Raw genomic sequence first — 15,348 nt, forward strand, 5'->3', positions numbered from 1 at the left:
CACCCCTAGTCTTGAGTAGGAGTTTATTAATACAGAAAGTAAGCTGCGAGAGTAGGAGTGTATTAATACAGAAAGTAAACTGCGATGAACCAGACGAACAAAAACCGCCAATCCTTGCGCTACTGCTCAGACATACACTTAAGGTCATCGCTTTACCTACGTCTCATGAATGCTCCGTGACTCCCTATATCTATATTTTATTTTCGAATCAAAAAAAGTCACTTTAGTCAAAAGATTAGAGGTACATTTATTTTTCCTTCCAAGTGTACTTACAGTTCCAATCAACCACTGGGCAGAATTGAACCAATGGGAAATGCAATTTCATAACTTTGCAGCAGGCGCAGGTGCATTTAGTCAAACATGAAATGTCAGAATAATCGTTTTTTTTTCATGTCAACGATATTATTGTACAAGAAACACAAGTGATTAATTTGGCCATTAATGATGGTGCAATTACCGAAGGAGACCAGAGGCTGTGGACAGTAGCACGCACAGGGCCGATGCGTTATACACATACCATTTACTGCACCATCTTAAGAGAGCAGTGAAAGCAGCAGCCATGAAATGTTACAATTACTGTAATTCATTCACTTGCACAATGTGTTGACACTAAGTGCGCTCTAAAGAAGACAGTATAAACACATTTACATCAGTACAGAAACAACGCTGCACATGGCAGTGCATTAGATGACGGGACTCCCTGCAGACAGACGGCGGCAGTTCGTTCTCTCAGTCTTCAATAACTGGCGGCGGAACGAGGTGGAGCTGGAAGTTTTCATTTTGGAAGACACTGCTGGTAGACGAGCCGCTGTGCGAGATGTTCAGAGGGCCTTGTTTCTCGTTGCTGCGTGTCCGGGACAGCTCCGTCAGCAGAGCCAGCTGCAAAGCACAGAGACAAGAGGAGACACACTTACTCACACCCTTCAGCTTTCGTAACAAAATAACTATCTGTCATTTTCATAAATGCTGCTAACGGGGTATACAATGCAGCCTTTAACACATCTGTCCATGCACCGCTTTGAAATGTAAACCATGCCCATGGGAGCCGCGTTGACAAAATACTGTGCGAGGGCACAGAAGGCTTGCCCTCTTCAATACCTACACGCTACGCGTGCTGCTAAGATTGAAAACTGAAAATTTTAATTTGAAAACGAGCAATAAAGTCCCTCAAAATCCTGGGACTCTTGCCTTTCATGAAGCTCTGAAACTCAAAACAGCCACAGCTCTCTGGAATCAAACCTATTAAACACCAACATTTTTTTTTTTAAAAAGCGTTAAACAAAGCACTTCACAAAAAATCATTCGAACAGGATCGCCGGGCCTACATGGACAGAAAGCACGAACACCTCATACTGAGAAATTACAACAAAAGAGAGGTCCAAACATATCTCACACACACTTTCTCCGTGCACTGTAAATCAGGATGGGAAACTTCACATCATTAGACTTTTTAATGCCCTGGTCGGCTCTGTGGACAATCTCAGGAGGGCTTACCCCATCTTCTCTGCATCTGCCCAGCACCAATTGACCACTGTAGAAAATTCCTTCGACATTCATTGCTCAAACAAGGGACCTGAACAATTCAAGCAGCCATGGATTTCCTTCTGAACGATTCTTATTCTCAAGCAATCTCTGGCTTGGTCAAAGTCTTGAACACAGTCGACAAAATGATAAGAGCCTCAACATCAACAGTAACCCTTCCTGGGACATAAGCTGATATATACTACACTGCTTACAATAAGCCTCTCCACTTTAGGAATTAGTGCATGCTAATCAACATCCCCTCAGCTGCACTTTTGACTGAGCACAAATGCACGTAGCACCCTCCAAGTTGACTTCCTGGGATCGGTCCACTGGTAATCAAATAAGCACTCTCACCAAAGCACCTACTAGTGCCCAAATGGCACTAACCATCATACCCAACCGAAATAACTTTCATTAACACATTAACGCATAACATGACATACTCTAAATGTACTCTACCACAACAGTCTTCCAGCCCCCTGTTGGTATCACCTTATCTCTTCCATCTATTGCTCGCCCAGTTCATGAATTAGTTTTTCCCCATTTCAGAGAGCATTCTTTTTATGTACCAACTATATTTATCATAAGGCCCGAAATCATGTACTGTTAAACCTAACTTAACCCTGACAGACATATTTTAGGTATATTGCATATCCCCTTTACAACTGCCCTGGTTTTTTGCACATCATTTTAAGTTTCCTGGTGAACAACTGAGCCCAGTATGTACACAGGGTTCAGAACCCACCCCACGCATCTTTATAGGCCCTCCAGCATTGACCCTGCATGCCCCCTAAATACCAATGAACTAGTCTTGATCCCCAACTGGATTCGCCCTGAGGGCACAATCACCCCTTGCATGGGTCTTGCACACATGGAACTCCTATTTTAAAGTTGTTAAGGGAAAGGGTTGATTGTAGATACATCATTACGTTTTTAATCCCCAAAACATAGTTAGAATGCATTCCTGAAAGAGACTATTTTCAACGTAGTCAAACAATGCGTCAGGAACCAGCCTCCAGCTCCTGCACTTACATTTTAAAGAAGACTAGGGCGATATCTTGCTACCTGTGGATTGAAGAACAAGTTACTTACCTTTGGTAACAATGTATCTGCTAGAGACATACGTTAGTTGTAGATTCCTTACCTTAGAATTTTCCCCCATTGGTCACTCTGGATCTGGATATTTTTTTTTCAGCAGTACCCCTGCGAGTCATTAGGTGTCAAGGGCGCCAGAATGACGTTGCAGGACATACATACACGCCACCCATGCACGCTGACGTCAGTTCTTAACAGAACTTTCCACGCCAGAAGCACAGAGCCACGAAAGACACTGACCACTGGTGCGTCAAAACTAGGGCCTTTTAGGAAAGTCCCTATCCCTCGAAATCAGTTCGCAGAGCGGGAAGGATAGGTGGGGCGTTAAGGAATCTACAACTGACATATCTCTCTACCAGATACATAGTTACTGAAGGTAAGTAACTTCTTCATCTGACAGAGACAGTTAGTTGTAGATTCCTTAATTTAGAATGGATACCGCAGCAATACCATCCCCGTAGGGGGGTCTGTGAACCAAGATCATAGTAGAAAGTCCTCGAAGACTGAACGGGTAAGAAAACAAGTTACTTACCTGTAACTACAGTTATCCAGTATTGGTATCTTTCATAGATTCACATGCCTGAATTATTCCCCGTCGCCGAGATGGGAGTCCCACGGTAAAATACAAAAGTAGTGCCATAAGTAATAAATAGGCCAAAAGAGGCCAAAGGCTATATACCTTAGTAGCCTATCTACGTCCTTATAGGAAAATGACCAAAAGTCAGCTCTAACCAATCAGCACCCTCTAGAACACTCCCAACAGAAGCAGTTCTCCTCAGATTTTCCAAGCACAAGTGGGAAGTAAACATCCCTAAAATCACTGAGAACTGGTTCCACGGGGAGGAGGGTGGGTGCATGTGATTCTATGAATGATACTAATACTGTAGTTACAGGTAAGTAACTTGTTTTCTTATCCAGTATTGGGGTATCTTTCATAGATTCACGTGCCTGAATCAGAATAGCAAGTAGTACCGAAATTGTACTGTCGTTTGCGGACGGTGGGAGACTTACCATTTAACACTCCCAAAATAAATCCACCATTTTGAAACATTGCAATGACAAAGCATAAAAGCAATAACCATACAGTGGATATCCGCATGAGAAACATATGAATTGAGAAACATAAGAGTATGAACATTGTTATCAATGCAACAGTAAAGAAAACTGATAATAGACAAGCATTAGAGAAATGTAAAGAATCTGACCTTATTGAAAGAGATGGCGTAACACAGCTTGTCCAACCGCTGCATCCTCCTTTTGTGCAGATTGGAGGCAGTAGTGTCTCGTGAACGTGTGGACATTCTTCCATGTCGCAGCACGGCATATCTTGTCCAATGTAACTCCAGCAAACAAAGCTGTAGATGCCGCAACAGTTCTGGTAGAGAGTGCTTTAGCTCTCACCCTGAGAGGTTTGTTTGCTTTTTCATGGCAGAAGTGAATAGCCGATGCAACCCATCTGGCTATTGTAGCCTTTGTTACAGCAGTTACTTGTTTCCCCTGACCATTGGCCACTAAGTGTTGATCCGTTTTTCTAATCTCCTTTGTCCTCTTAAGATAAAACTTCAAACATCGTTTTACATCTAATGAATGTAATGTCCTCTCAGCTGGAGTAGATGGATTTGGGAGGAAAGTTTGCAGTATCACTGGTTCGTTCAAGTGAAATTGTGCGGGTACTTTTGGAATGAACTTAGGATTTGTCCTCAGGATCACACAGTTCTGTGTAAAACACAAGAATGGTTCTTTGATCATAAAAGCCTGAATCTCACTAACCCTTCTTGCAGAGGTGAGAGCCAGTAAGAGGGCTACCTTCCATGTGAGATATTTGAGATGTGCTTTATGGATTGGTTCAAATGGTTGTCTCATCAGCAAAGGAGGAACAGTGCGAACAAGTCCTTTCATGAATTGTTTTACAAGAGAAGACGAACATAAAGAAGGAAGCTGCAGAGATTTCCTGTACCTGGAAATAGCAGCCGGGTGAACCTTGACTGACGAGAAAATGAGTCCAGACTTGGCCAGTGAGAGTAAGTAAGGTAAAATCTGTTCATCAGGAGCTTGGACTGGATGAACTTTATTGTTTTCACACCAACAACAAAATCTTTTCCATTTTAAATGATACGTCTTGATAGTGCTTTCAGCATGAGATTTAGACAGTATGTCTTCGACAGTCCTGTGAAATACTGAGATCCTTGAACTCTAGGAATTCAGGAGACATGCATGTAAGTGCAGGGATTGCGGATCTGGATGGACTACCTGACCACTGTTCCGTGATAACATGGTCAATGTTGGATGCAGGCGAATGGGTTTGTCTTGTGACAACAGAAGAATCTCCTGGAGCCAATACTGTCTGGGCCAGCGGGGTGCAATCAGAATTAGGCGGCAGCCTTCCAGTTTCAATTTCTTGAGCACTCTGGGGATTAATAGAATGGGGGAAAAGCGTAGGCATAGATACCGGACCATCTTATTGAAAGGGCATTTCCCCTTGACCCCGGTTTAATGGAACCTGCTGGCATAATATCGGCATTTCTTGTCTCCTGTGACACAAACAGATCTAGAGCTGGTTTGCCCCATATCTGAAAGATCCTGTTCACTTGAGGTTGTTCTAACTCCCACTTGTGGCAGCCGAATAGAGATCTGCTTAGCGAGTCCGCTAGTGTATTGTGTTGACACTTGACATGCTCGGCTTTCAAGGTTATTCCGTGAAACGTTGTCCATTCCCACAACTTCCTGGGAAAGCATTATGGACCTTGTTCCTCCTTATTTGTTTATGTAGTACATGCTGGTCGTATTGTCGGTACGGACCAGCACTGAGGAACCTGCTATCCTTGTAAGGAAAGCCTGCAGAAACAAGAAAATGGCCCGAAACTCCAGACTGTTGATGTGCTGCTGTTTCTGTAACTGAGACCATCTTCCCTAGATCTGTAAATCCTGCAGATGACCTCCCCATCCTTCCATGGAAATGTCTGTCATTAATACGAAATCCGGGATGTCTTGCAGAAAAGAGACCTTGGGCAAGATTTGCTGTTTGAGACCACCAACGGAGTGCGTCCACCATACGTGTGGTTATTTGGATAACATCCTCGAAAGAACCCAATGCCTGTTGCCATTGTTTCTGCAATTCCTCTTGAAGAGGTCTCATTTTGAGCCGCGCCAAAGGGATCAAGTTGATCATTGAGGAGCACATTCCTAGGAGTGATTTGAATGTTCGAACAGAAACTGACGCTCTTTTGGAAATGGTTGTTGCTAATTTTTGAAGGCGCACTTGACGATCTTGAGACAAGAAGGCTTTGCACTGAAGTGTCCAGGGATGCTCCGAGGAATAGAATGTTCTGAGTTGGAATTAAATTTGATTTGCCCTTGTTCAAAGTGAACCCTAGTGAATTGAACAGATGGAGACAAATTGATGTAGCAACCATGGCGTCTTGTTTCGACGGAGCTTTGAGCAGCCAATCGTTGAGGTATGGGAAAACTTGAAACCCCCTGGAACGTAAAGTCGCGGATACCGGTGCTAAGCACTTGGTGAAAATCCGTGGCGCCGATTTTAGGCCAAATGGGAGCACCTTGAACTGATAGTGGGTGCCAGCCACTGTGAAGCGCATATATTTCCGATGTTTTAGATGGATAGGGTTATGAAAGTATGCGTCTTCCATGTCCAGAGAAGTCATGAAATCCCCTTTGTTTTAAGCACCCCAGAATATCGGAAACTCTTAGCATCCGGAATGTTTGTTTTTTGAGAAATTTGTTGAGATTGCGGAGATCCAGAATCGGTCGCCATTCTCCTGACTTCTTTTTGATTAGGAAGAAATGAGAGTAGAAACCTGTTCCTCTCTGCGTGGATGGTACTTCTACTATTGCTTCCTTGAGGAGCATGATCAAGACTTCTTTGCGCAATAAGTGAAGACGAGGAGGAGGGGGATCCCTGGGCGGGGTGGTAGGTGGTATCTGTAGAAACTCTAGTGTATGACCCTTGGTGACAAGGTCCAGCACCCAGCGGTCTGAAGTGATCTTGTGCCACCGCTGTGCATAAACAGATATTTTCACACCCACGGGTAGGGGAGTAAGGTTGACTGGCACCCTGAGAAGCTCATTGCTTCTGGCAGAGTCAGGGCCTTGTTGCTGTGTTCGCTTCCATCCACCCTGGCGAGAGAAAGCAGCCGTCGATGACTGACGGTAAGAGGATTAGTTGTACGACTGTCGGTACTGAGGTTGGTATTGTCGATACTGCTGATTCAACTGATAGCCGCCTCAATATGTAGAGAATCCTTGCCCTCTGGCTCCTCTGAAAGGTATGCGTCTATATTATAGAGCACCTAAAGATTTTGCGGTGTCTGTGTCATTTCTGATTGTCAAAAGGGCGTCATCTATATGTTTCCCAAACAGTGAATCCCCATCATAGGCCATGTCCAATATCTTCATCTGAACTTCTGGTCTAAAGGTAGTCATTTTAAGCCAACCTTGGTGCCGAAGAACAGCTGCCCCAGCTAACTGCCGAACGCTTGTGTTGGCGATGTCCAATGTGCAGTCAACAAGATCTTCCATGCCTCCTCTCTTTGATCCTCTGGGATAAGAACTATGAATCCCGTCTCATCTGACCACTTTGGCGGTCATAACGGCCAATGATTGCCAAGGCATTAGCAGCTCTAATTGAAGCTGTAGCCATAGAAGAGAATTGTTTCCCCAAAAGATCCATACATCGTCCCTCCTTGTCTGGAGGAGTAGTAATTGGTGTTGCAGGGCTTTTAGAATGCCATTGTGCAGCCTGAGATATTACCGAATCTGGCCTCGGATGACCTATGAGGCAAGATGGACTGTTCTCTGGAGCGCTGTATTTTTTCTCTATTCGAGGCAGCACCGCAGTTATGGATGCCGGCGTCTTCATGATTTTCACGCCCTCGTGCCAGATGTAATCAATGATGACAATAGAGCAAATGACCTTCCTAGTATCCTCCTTGAAGTCATGTAAAAAACATTGTCTGTTTGTTTGACTGTAATAGGAAGCTGAAACCTTGTAGCTGCTCTCTGCATTAAATTCTGAAATCCTCCGATGTCCTCGGGAGGAGAATCAGAGGGCAAATGCGGAGGCGGAGATGGTGTCTCGATGATATAATCGTCCCGCGGATCTGGAGCATCTGCCTGCTTAGGCAATTCGCCTTCCTCAACCTCCTCATCCGAGGAGGAAGTGTCTTGAAGTCCATTGGCAGGTGGATATTGTGAAGGAGCTGGTGTACTAGGTCGAGCAGGCTCTGGTACTGGAACAGAAACCTCTACTTGTGGAATTGGGTTCTCTATCGGAATCTGCTGCGGAGGGAATCTCTGACGATAATCCGTCAACATAGCCTGTAGGTCTTGTATAAGTGCAGGAGGAAGATGAGACTTTTCCCTCTGACGAGATTCCTGCATGTGATGAAACAGGTATGTATGCCTTGGAGCCATATATTGCCCATGGTAGTAATGCTCCTCTTGGTAATCATCCTAGTCAGTGTCTTGACATTTAACGTTAAGTTCCGATGGACTATGAGCCACTCTGTATGGGTCTTCCTCCTCTTCAAGAATATAGGAGTTGGAATATGCACAGCCACTAGTTCAAAACAAGCTACGAAATTGTACCGTGCACCAGGGTATCACTCTCTGAACAGGAGTGTAATGGAAATCAAGCTAGGTGCATCCCCATATACATGGGGTATGTCCCCCGGGCACTGGTGGAAAAAGTCCTGCAAAGAGGTTTCTTATTTATTACGTTGTTCAAAAAGATGCTCAGCCTTCGTTAGCTTCAACTTTTTAATATTGTTATATGATCACAATATTGTATCATCCATTCTGTAAAGAGTTCAAACTTCGTTTCCCAGAATGCAGTATAACTGGTATGCTAGTTTAATCATGTTTTTGACCAAGAACCCATTTTCGCATATATACGAGGAGTAAAAATTTATGAGAAATGTCGAAATATCCTGTCAGTCCATCATAAACCACCTATAATGGCACAATCCCTTGTTGGAACTGCAACAATTGCAATAATATTATAAAGGGATCATACATTACTCATCTGATGAAAGGACATAGAATAAAATTAGGAGTGAATGCCACATGTGACACATCTAATGCGGTTCATATGGTAAAATGCCCATGTGGGAAATCTTACCTTGGCCAGACAGAAAGGAAAATAAATACACACATGAATGAACATAAAAGCAACATAAGAACTAAACAAATGAAATCTACAGTTGCATAGCATTTCGTTGAAGGTGGACACAACATCAGCCAGCTGAAGTTTTGCATATTAGAGATGATTGATAGACGTGAAGGAAGGGACAACCACAAGTTTTTATTACAACGTGAAAACTATTGGATCAGTCACCTGAGTTCTTTGAAACCAAATGGGATGAATGAAAGTATGGAATTCCAATGTTACCTATAAACATTCCCTTACCTCGACTTTAACTTGAGCACCATCGAGTGACATTATAAAACTTCATTCATGGCTCATGATAATGCTTTTAGTTTAGTTTTTTCTACCTCATGTTTTTTAATTAGCAAAATGAACAGTATGATTTTTTTATTGTCTGCTTATTGTTCTAACCCTTTCTTATTGTTTTCATTATTATTGTTATTGATTGACACGTTTTTTCATCACACACTGTGAGCACGTTTATATAATGCAGCCGATATGCATCTATCTTTGACCGTATCCTAGAAACAATCGGTTTTAACTTTATTTAGAGACCTTTTGGACACTTCGTCCTTCTTTTAGTTCTTCTAATCACCATTCGCACGTCATCACGGCTACGGTGTTTAATTATCATATTTGAGTCGGCAACACTAACGCGGCACATCGTTCACTAACGAGATTCACGCGAATGCCGAACGCACATATTTTTCTAAACTTCAAGACTAAGGTAAGAGGAAAAGTTCCCCATATGGGACGTCATTATGAACCGTTTTTTTCGCATGTAATTCTGTTCGCTTGTAATTCATACTTCTAAATTGCACTTAAAACACCACGAGTTCTACAATGAAACCTTTTTATTTTAGACCGTTAGCACGTCAGAGCACCCACAAAATGTGTTTTCTCTTCATATTCACGAGAAATAAGCACCAACTCTTCACAGGTTGTAATTCATGGCAAACTTTTCTATCTTCTTTTCATCGTCGGTTAACAAACCTTTCTCATCACCCGAGGGTTAAACCGGCAGCACTTTCAATGTAACAGACTGAATGAAAACCGCCACCCGAGGAGCTTGACTATCTTCACCATTACTAACCAGTGGTATTTTACTGATTGATAACTCTTCCGCTCGTTAATCCTTACATTAGTTCACATTTAATTTGCAGATAATCCCCAGATGAAGGACCATTGGCCGAAATGCATTGGGATTAAAGAAATATGTGATTGATGAAACCAGCATTCCAATTATACTGCATTCTGGGAAACGAAGTTTGAACTCTTTACAGAATGGATGATACAATAGTGTGATGATATAACAATATTAAAAAGTTGAAGCTAATGAAGGCTGAGCATCTTTTTGAACAACGTAATTAAATAAGAAACCTCTTTGCAGGACTTCCTCTTCCTCATCATAATCCTCGTCCTTCATGAAACCTTCTAACAGGTGGGAAGGTGGTAGTGGAGAAATTTTACTAAAGTCCTGAAAAGGCCTTTGAATTTTCTTTATCTGATAGACTCTCGTCGACTGGGGCGTTGACGGTGCCGAAATATGAATGGTATGAATGTCTCTCGTCGACGGTCCTGTCGTCGACGGTGGTAGAACCACAGGCACGTTCATAGATGGTGCCATCGACTGTGTTGTCGTCGATGCCTCTCCCGTCGACGGTGTCGTTGATGACGGTGTCATCATCGTTGCCTCTCACGTCAACGGTGTCGTCTTCGACTGTATCGTCATCGACGGTGCAGCTGGAATCTTCGTCGACGATAGCTTCGTTGATGGCTTCTTCGTCAACGGGTTTTGACGATGGTCTCGTCGAAATAAAAGTTCTCGGCGACGAGATAGGTGATAAAAAAGCCGTTGGCGAAATAGTCGCCGTCGACGATGGCGTTGACGACGTAAAACATACCGTCGACGATGTGGTAAAAGTCGTCGTCAACACGGTTTTTTTGTGCTTTTTACTCACAGGTTCTGAAGAGGATGATCTTGGAAGCTCTGTGAGTGGAGTAGAAGGGGAGATGATGCTGTTTCAGAGGAGTGTTTAGAACTCCTCTCTTTGTGAAGAGATTTTTCCTGTAAAGTTTTCAGATGTTTTCTTCCCTCACCTGAGGAGCCTTCTTGAGATCTAGCCCTCTTGCTAGATGTGGAAGCTCGGTCCTCTTTCTCAGCCGAAGAAGAAGGACGCTCTTTAGACTTGAGCCACAAAAGTAATCTTGCCTCCCTGTCCCTTAGAGTCTTACTGGGAAAGGTACGGCAGATTTTACATTCTTTAGCCTCAAGTTTGGGGTAGAGGCAATAAAGACAATCTTTATGAAGATCATCAACATGGACCCTCTTCTTCCCACAGGTCCTGCAGGAGCGGAAGAGGCCCTGTTTATCAGACATGCTTGCTTGAATAGCAGAAGAGAAGAAGACTGAGTAGCACTCAGGGAGACTCCCTTCCACACGACGTGCGGTGAAAATCTGAGGAGAACTGCTTCTGTTGGGAGTGTTCTAGAGGGTGCTGATAGCTGATTGGTTGAAGTTGACTTTTGGTCCTTTTCCTATAAGGACTAAGATAGACTACTAAGATATAGTCTTTGGCCTGTTTATTACTTATGGCACTACTTTTGTATTTTACCGTGGGACTCCCATCTCGGCGACAGGGAATGATTCAGGCATGTGAATCTATGAAAGTTACCCCAATACTGGATAAAGTACCTAGCCCTCCGGACTTAGCTGCCCAGGCTGGTAAATGTGTGCAAGGATGCCCATGTTGCTGCCTGACAGATGTCAAGGACAGGTACTCCACGTGCTAATGCCATGGTTTCCGCCGTTCCTATGGTGGAATGAGCACGCAATCCCACAGGAGGGTCCTTAAGTATAATAAGCATAGCATATTTTGATGCAAAGGACAACCCATAGGTAGATGGTCCGATTTTGAACAGCCGACTTTTCTTGGCACCCACATAGACAACGAAGAGTTGATCATCCAACCGGAGGTCTTTTGTGCAATCAAGATAAAAAGACGGTGCACGTTTTAGGTCCTCCTTGGAAGGATGTAGGGGTGGATAAAAGGTGTGCAGAGTGATAGATTGTCCCACATGAAAAGGCATGATGACCTTAGAAAGGAATGAAGGTTCGGTCCAAGGCACCACTTTATCCGGATAGACAGATAGAAAAGGGGGCTTAGAAGATAAAGCCTGCAGCTCACTCACTCTGTGAGCAGAGGTGATAGCAACAAGGAAGGAAGTTTGGAGAGTCAGCAACCTGAGAAGGCAGTTATGAAGAGGCTCGAAGGGAGCATACATAAGAAAAGTTAGAACCAGATTTAAGTTCCATTGGGGCACTACGAAAGGAGATGGAGGGAACAGATGAGTATGGCCCTTAAAGAATCTGTTAACAATATGAGATTTGAATAAAGAAGGCTGATCTGGCAACAGAAGAAAAGCAGAAATGGCTGTAAGGTATCCTTTAAGAGTGCCCAAAACAGAGTCCAGCTGGGCCAAGGAAAGAATATTCAAAAGGACCTCAGACAGAGGAGCAGAGAGTGAGTAAACAGCCTTTGCTGTGCACCATGCCACAAATTTGTTCCATCTACAGGTGTATACAGTCCTAGTGGGGAGACAACAGGCTGCCAAGAAAACATCACAGACTTCAGCTGGAAGGTCAAAAGCTGTCAATTGTCGCCGCTCAATCTCCACGCAAGGAGGTGGAGACTGGACAGGTTCGGGTGAACAATCCTCCCCTGCTGCTGCGACAAAAGATCCTCCCGAAGGGGCAGTCTGATCGGAGGATCAGAAGGTCGGGGTACGCGACTCTTCGTGCCCCGTCTAGAGCTACAAGAATGACTTGAGCCTGGTCGTGCCTGATCTTCTTGAGCACTCTGGGTAGAAGTGGTACAGGCGGAAAGGCGTACAGGAGACTGAAGTTCCACTTGCGACGAAAAGAGTCGCTGAGCTAGTGCCGCCTTGGAAACTCCAACGCGCAAAACTGCTGACATTGTGTGTTCTCTTTGGAGGCAAACAGATCTAACCAAGACTCTCCCAACCGCTGAAAGAGATCTTGCGCCACCTTCGGATGGAGGCGCCATCCGTGAGTGACTAGGCACCGACGGCTGAGTTCGTCTGCACTGGCTTTCAGGGAGCCCGCCAGGTGTTGAGCCACCAGGGTCATGTCCTGATGTTCCAGCTATGTCCAGAGGGTGAGAGCTTCTTGACAAAGGGTCCACAACACCACCCGCACTGTTTGTTGCAGTACCACTTGGCCATGGTGTTGTCAATGAACACCTGCACCACCTTCCCCCTGAGAGAGGGAAGGAATGCTTTCAGTGCCAGTCTGATCTACCAGAGCTCCAAAAGGATGATATGGAGGCCAGACTCCACCACAGACCAGACGCCTCTGATTTCCACCACTCTCAGGTGGCCACCCCATCCCAGAAGTGACGCATACGTCACCACTGTCGGATCTGATTGGGAAGGGAGAGGGATCTGCTTCGGACCCAATCTTGGTTCGTGAGCCATGACTGCAATTGGTGCGCAGTTCCCTCGGAGATCTGGACGTAGTCCAAAAGATTCCCCTGATGCTGCGACCACTGGAACTTCCGGTCCCACAGCAGAGCTCGCATATGCCATCTGGCATGATCCACCAGCAGGATGCAGGAGGCCATGAGACCCAGCAGCCTCATAGTCATTCTCACCGAAATCCCAGATAGAGGCTGAAACATCGGTATCATAGTCCGAGTCAGGAGTCAGGTGTGACTTCGGCGCGTTTATAGAGAACCCCAGTGCATGCAGGTCTGCCGTAGTCTGGAGGTGGGATACGACTGCCTGGGGAAAGACCACCTTCAACAGCCACTCGTCGAGATAAGGGAAGAATGGAACCCTGATCTGTGAAGATGAGCTGCGACCACCACCATAACCCTTGTGAACACTCGATGAGCACTGGTAAGGCCAAAGGGGAGCACAGGGAACTGAAAGTGCTCGAGGCCCAACGTGAACCAAAGGTAACTTCTGTGGACCGGCAGGACGGGGATATGAAAATAAGCATCTTGCAAGTCTAACACTACCAGCCAGTCTCCTGGGTCGAGTGCAGACAGAACTTGGGCTAGCTTGAGCATTTTGAACTTCTCCTTCCGGAAGAAGAAGTTGAAGGCCCGGAGGTCTAAGATAGGATGCATGCCTTTGTCCTTCTTGAGCACCAGAAAGTAGCGGGATTAACAACCACAACCTACTTCTGGCACAGGGACCCTCTCTATAGCTCCTATACTTCCTGGTGGAGAAGTGCCAAATGATCCTCTGTCACGCCATTGTAAGAAGGTGGCATGGAGGGAGGGATAGTCCCAAAGGGGAGGGAGAAGCCCCTTCAGACTGTTTGCAGAAACAACCTGTCCGATGAGATGGATTGCCTGAGGAGTTGATGGCGATCCTGCCTCCAACTGGCCGTTGATGGGCCTGAAATGTCAGACTAGGAAGGTTTGGAGGCTGTGGGAAGGGGGGAAAGGGTAGACTGGCCCGCCCGTTGGCCCCTTGACCTGTGAGGATCCGGATGTCCCACGTCCGCTGCCACGCAGAGGCTGGACAGTTTGTGCGACTCTATGCCTGGGCTGGATGGGACGTGGCTGGGCGCCCCTTCCGTAGCCACGAAAGGTAGACTGAGATGGAAGTGAGGTAGTCGCATAGCCCAAGGATCTGGTCATAGCTCTTGAAGTGCTCAAGCGCTGAGTCTGCCTTGTCGCCAAAAAGGCGAGAGCCATCAAAGGGCATGTCCATCAAAGAAAACTGGAGGAGGAGGAGCCTAACCAAGATGGCCGCAAGAGCCTAGAGCTCCGAAGCCTCGACTACACAATACCGCAGAAATTGTGTATGGGAATCCCCAAATCACCAAGATCCACGCCCTGTTAGGCAGCGGAATGCCCCGCGACTTCAGAAACGCGCCTGAATCGTGGATTACTGCCTGCTGGATCGAGAACGGCACCTATTCTGAAGCGGATGCCTGAAATCAAAATGGAGGTCTCGAAATGCACTCCTGAGTAGCTGTGAGCTCAGTCCCTGACCCGTTCCGTGTCAATTGCCGTTGCCAGATTCTTGTACCTGGTGCAGTGTAGCAGTTGCCAGATTCTTGTACCTGGTGCAGTGTGGCATCTTTCAGACTTGGCGGACATTGCCTGGACTCACTGGCTCCAACAGGATGCAGTCGGGAGGTCTACGGCAGTTACGCACACAGTGTGTACAGGATGGAGATGGCTCAGCCGTGCCCGACAGCTGAGTTCCCGTTGTAGCGGTGCACCCTTCTCCCTCCTACTGCCATCAAGGAAGGGCCCAATCCATCCATTCACCAGATGCCATTTGGGATGCACATTCCCTATTTGAGTCAAGCCGTGCTGCAAACACATCGGGTCCCCAATGCTGCCTGACCCTATGATGGCGACCGCCACCCGCGCTACTTCAATCAGTGCAGTAACGGCACCCAACTCACAGTGCACACCGTTTCTGCGGCTGGGGAGCTGGTTGATGCCCCGTGCCGTTGAATCTTGGGCCTGTGCCATCGCTGCCGTGAGGAGCACCCGACGCTCAGCTAATCCTTCACCGTC

At 45.7% G+C, this 15,348-nt stretch overlaps 1 protein-coding gene across 1 annotated transcript in view; it reads right to left on the reverse strand.

Annotated features, from left to right (window-relative positions):
* Nucleotides 1-229: 229 nt before the first annotated feature.
* The window catches only part of VPS8 (VPS8 subunit of CORVET complex), a 1,789,524-nt gene continuing 1,774,405 nt past the window's right edge, over nt 230-15,348 (reverse strand). Inside the window, exon 46 of the mRNA XM_085648738.1 lies at nt 230-879. Coding sequence (XP_085504864.1) covers nt 730-879 — 150 coding nt within the window. The 3' untranslated portion in view covers nt 230-729. The remainder of the gene's footprint in view (nt 880-15,348) is intronic.

This window comes from Triturus cristatus, chromosome 3_2 (assembly GCF_964204655.1).
Source record: "Triturus cristatus chromosome 3_2, aTriCri1.1, whole genome shotgun sequence".
Classification (NCBI taxonomy): Eukaryota; Metazoa; Chordata; class Amphibia; order Caudata; family Salamandridae; genus Triturus; species Triturus cristatus.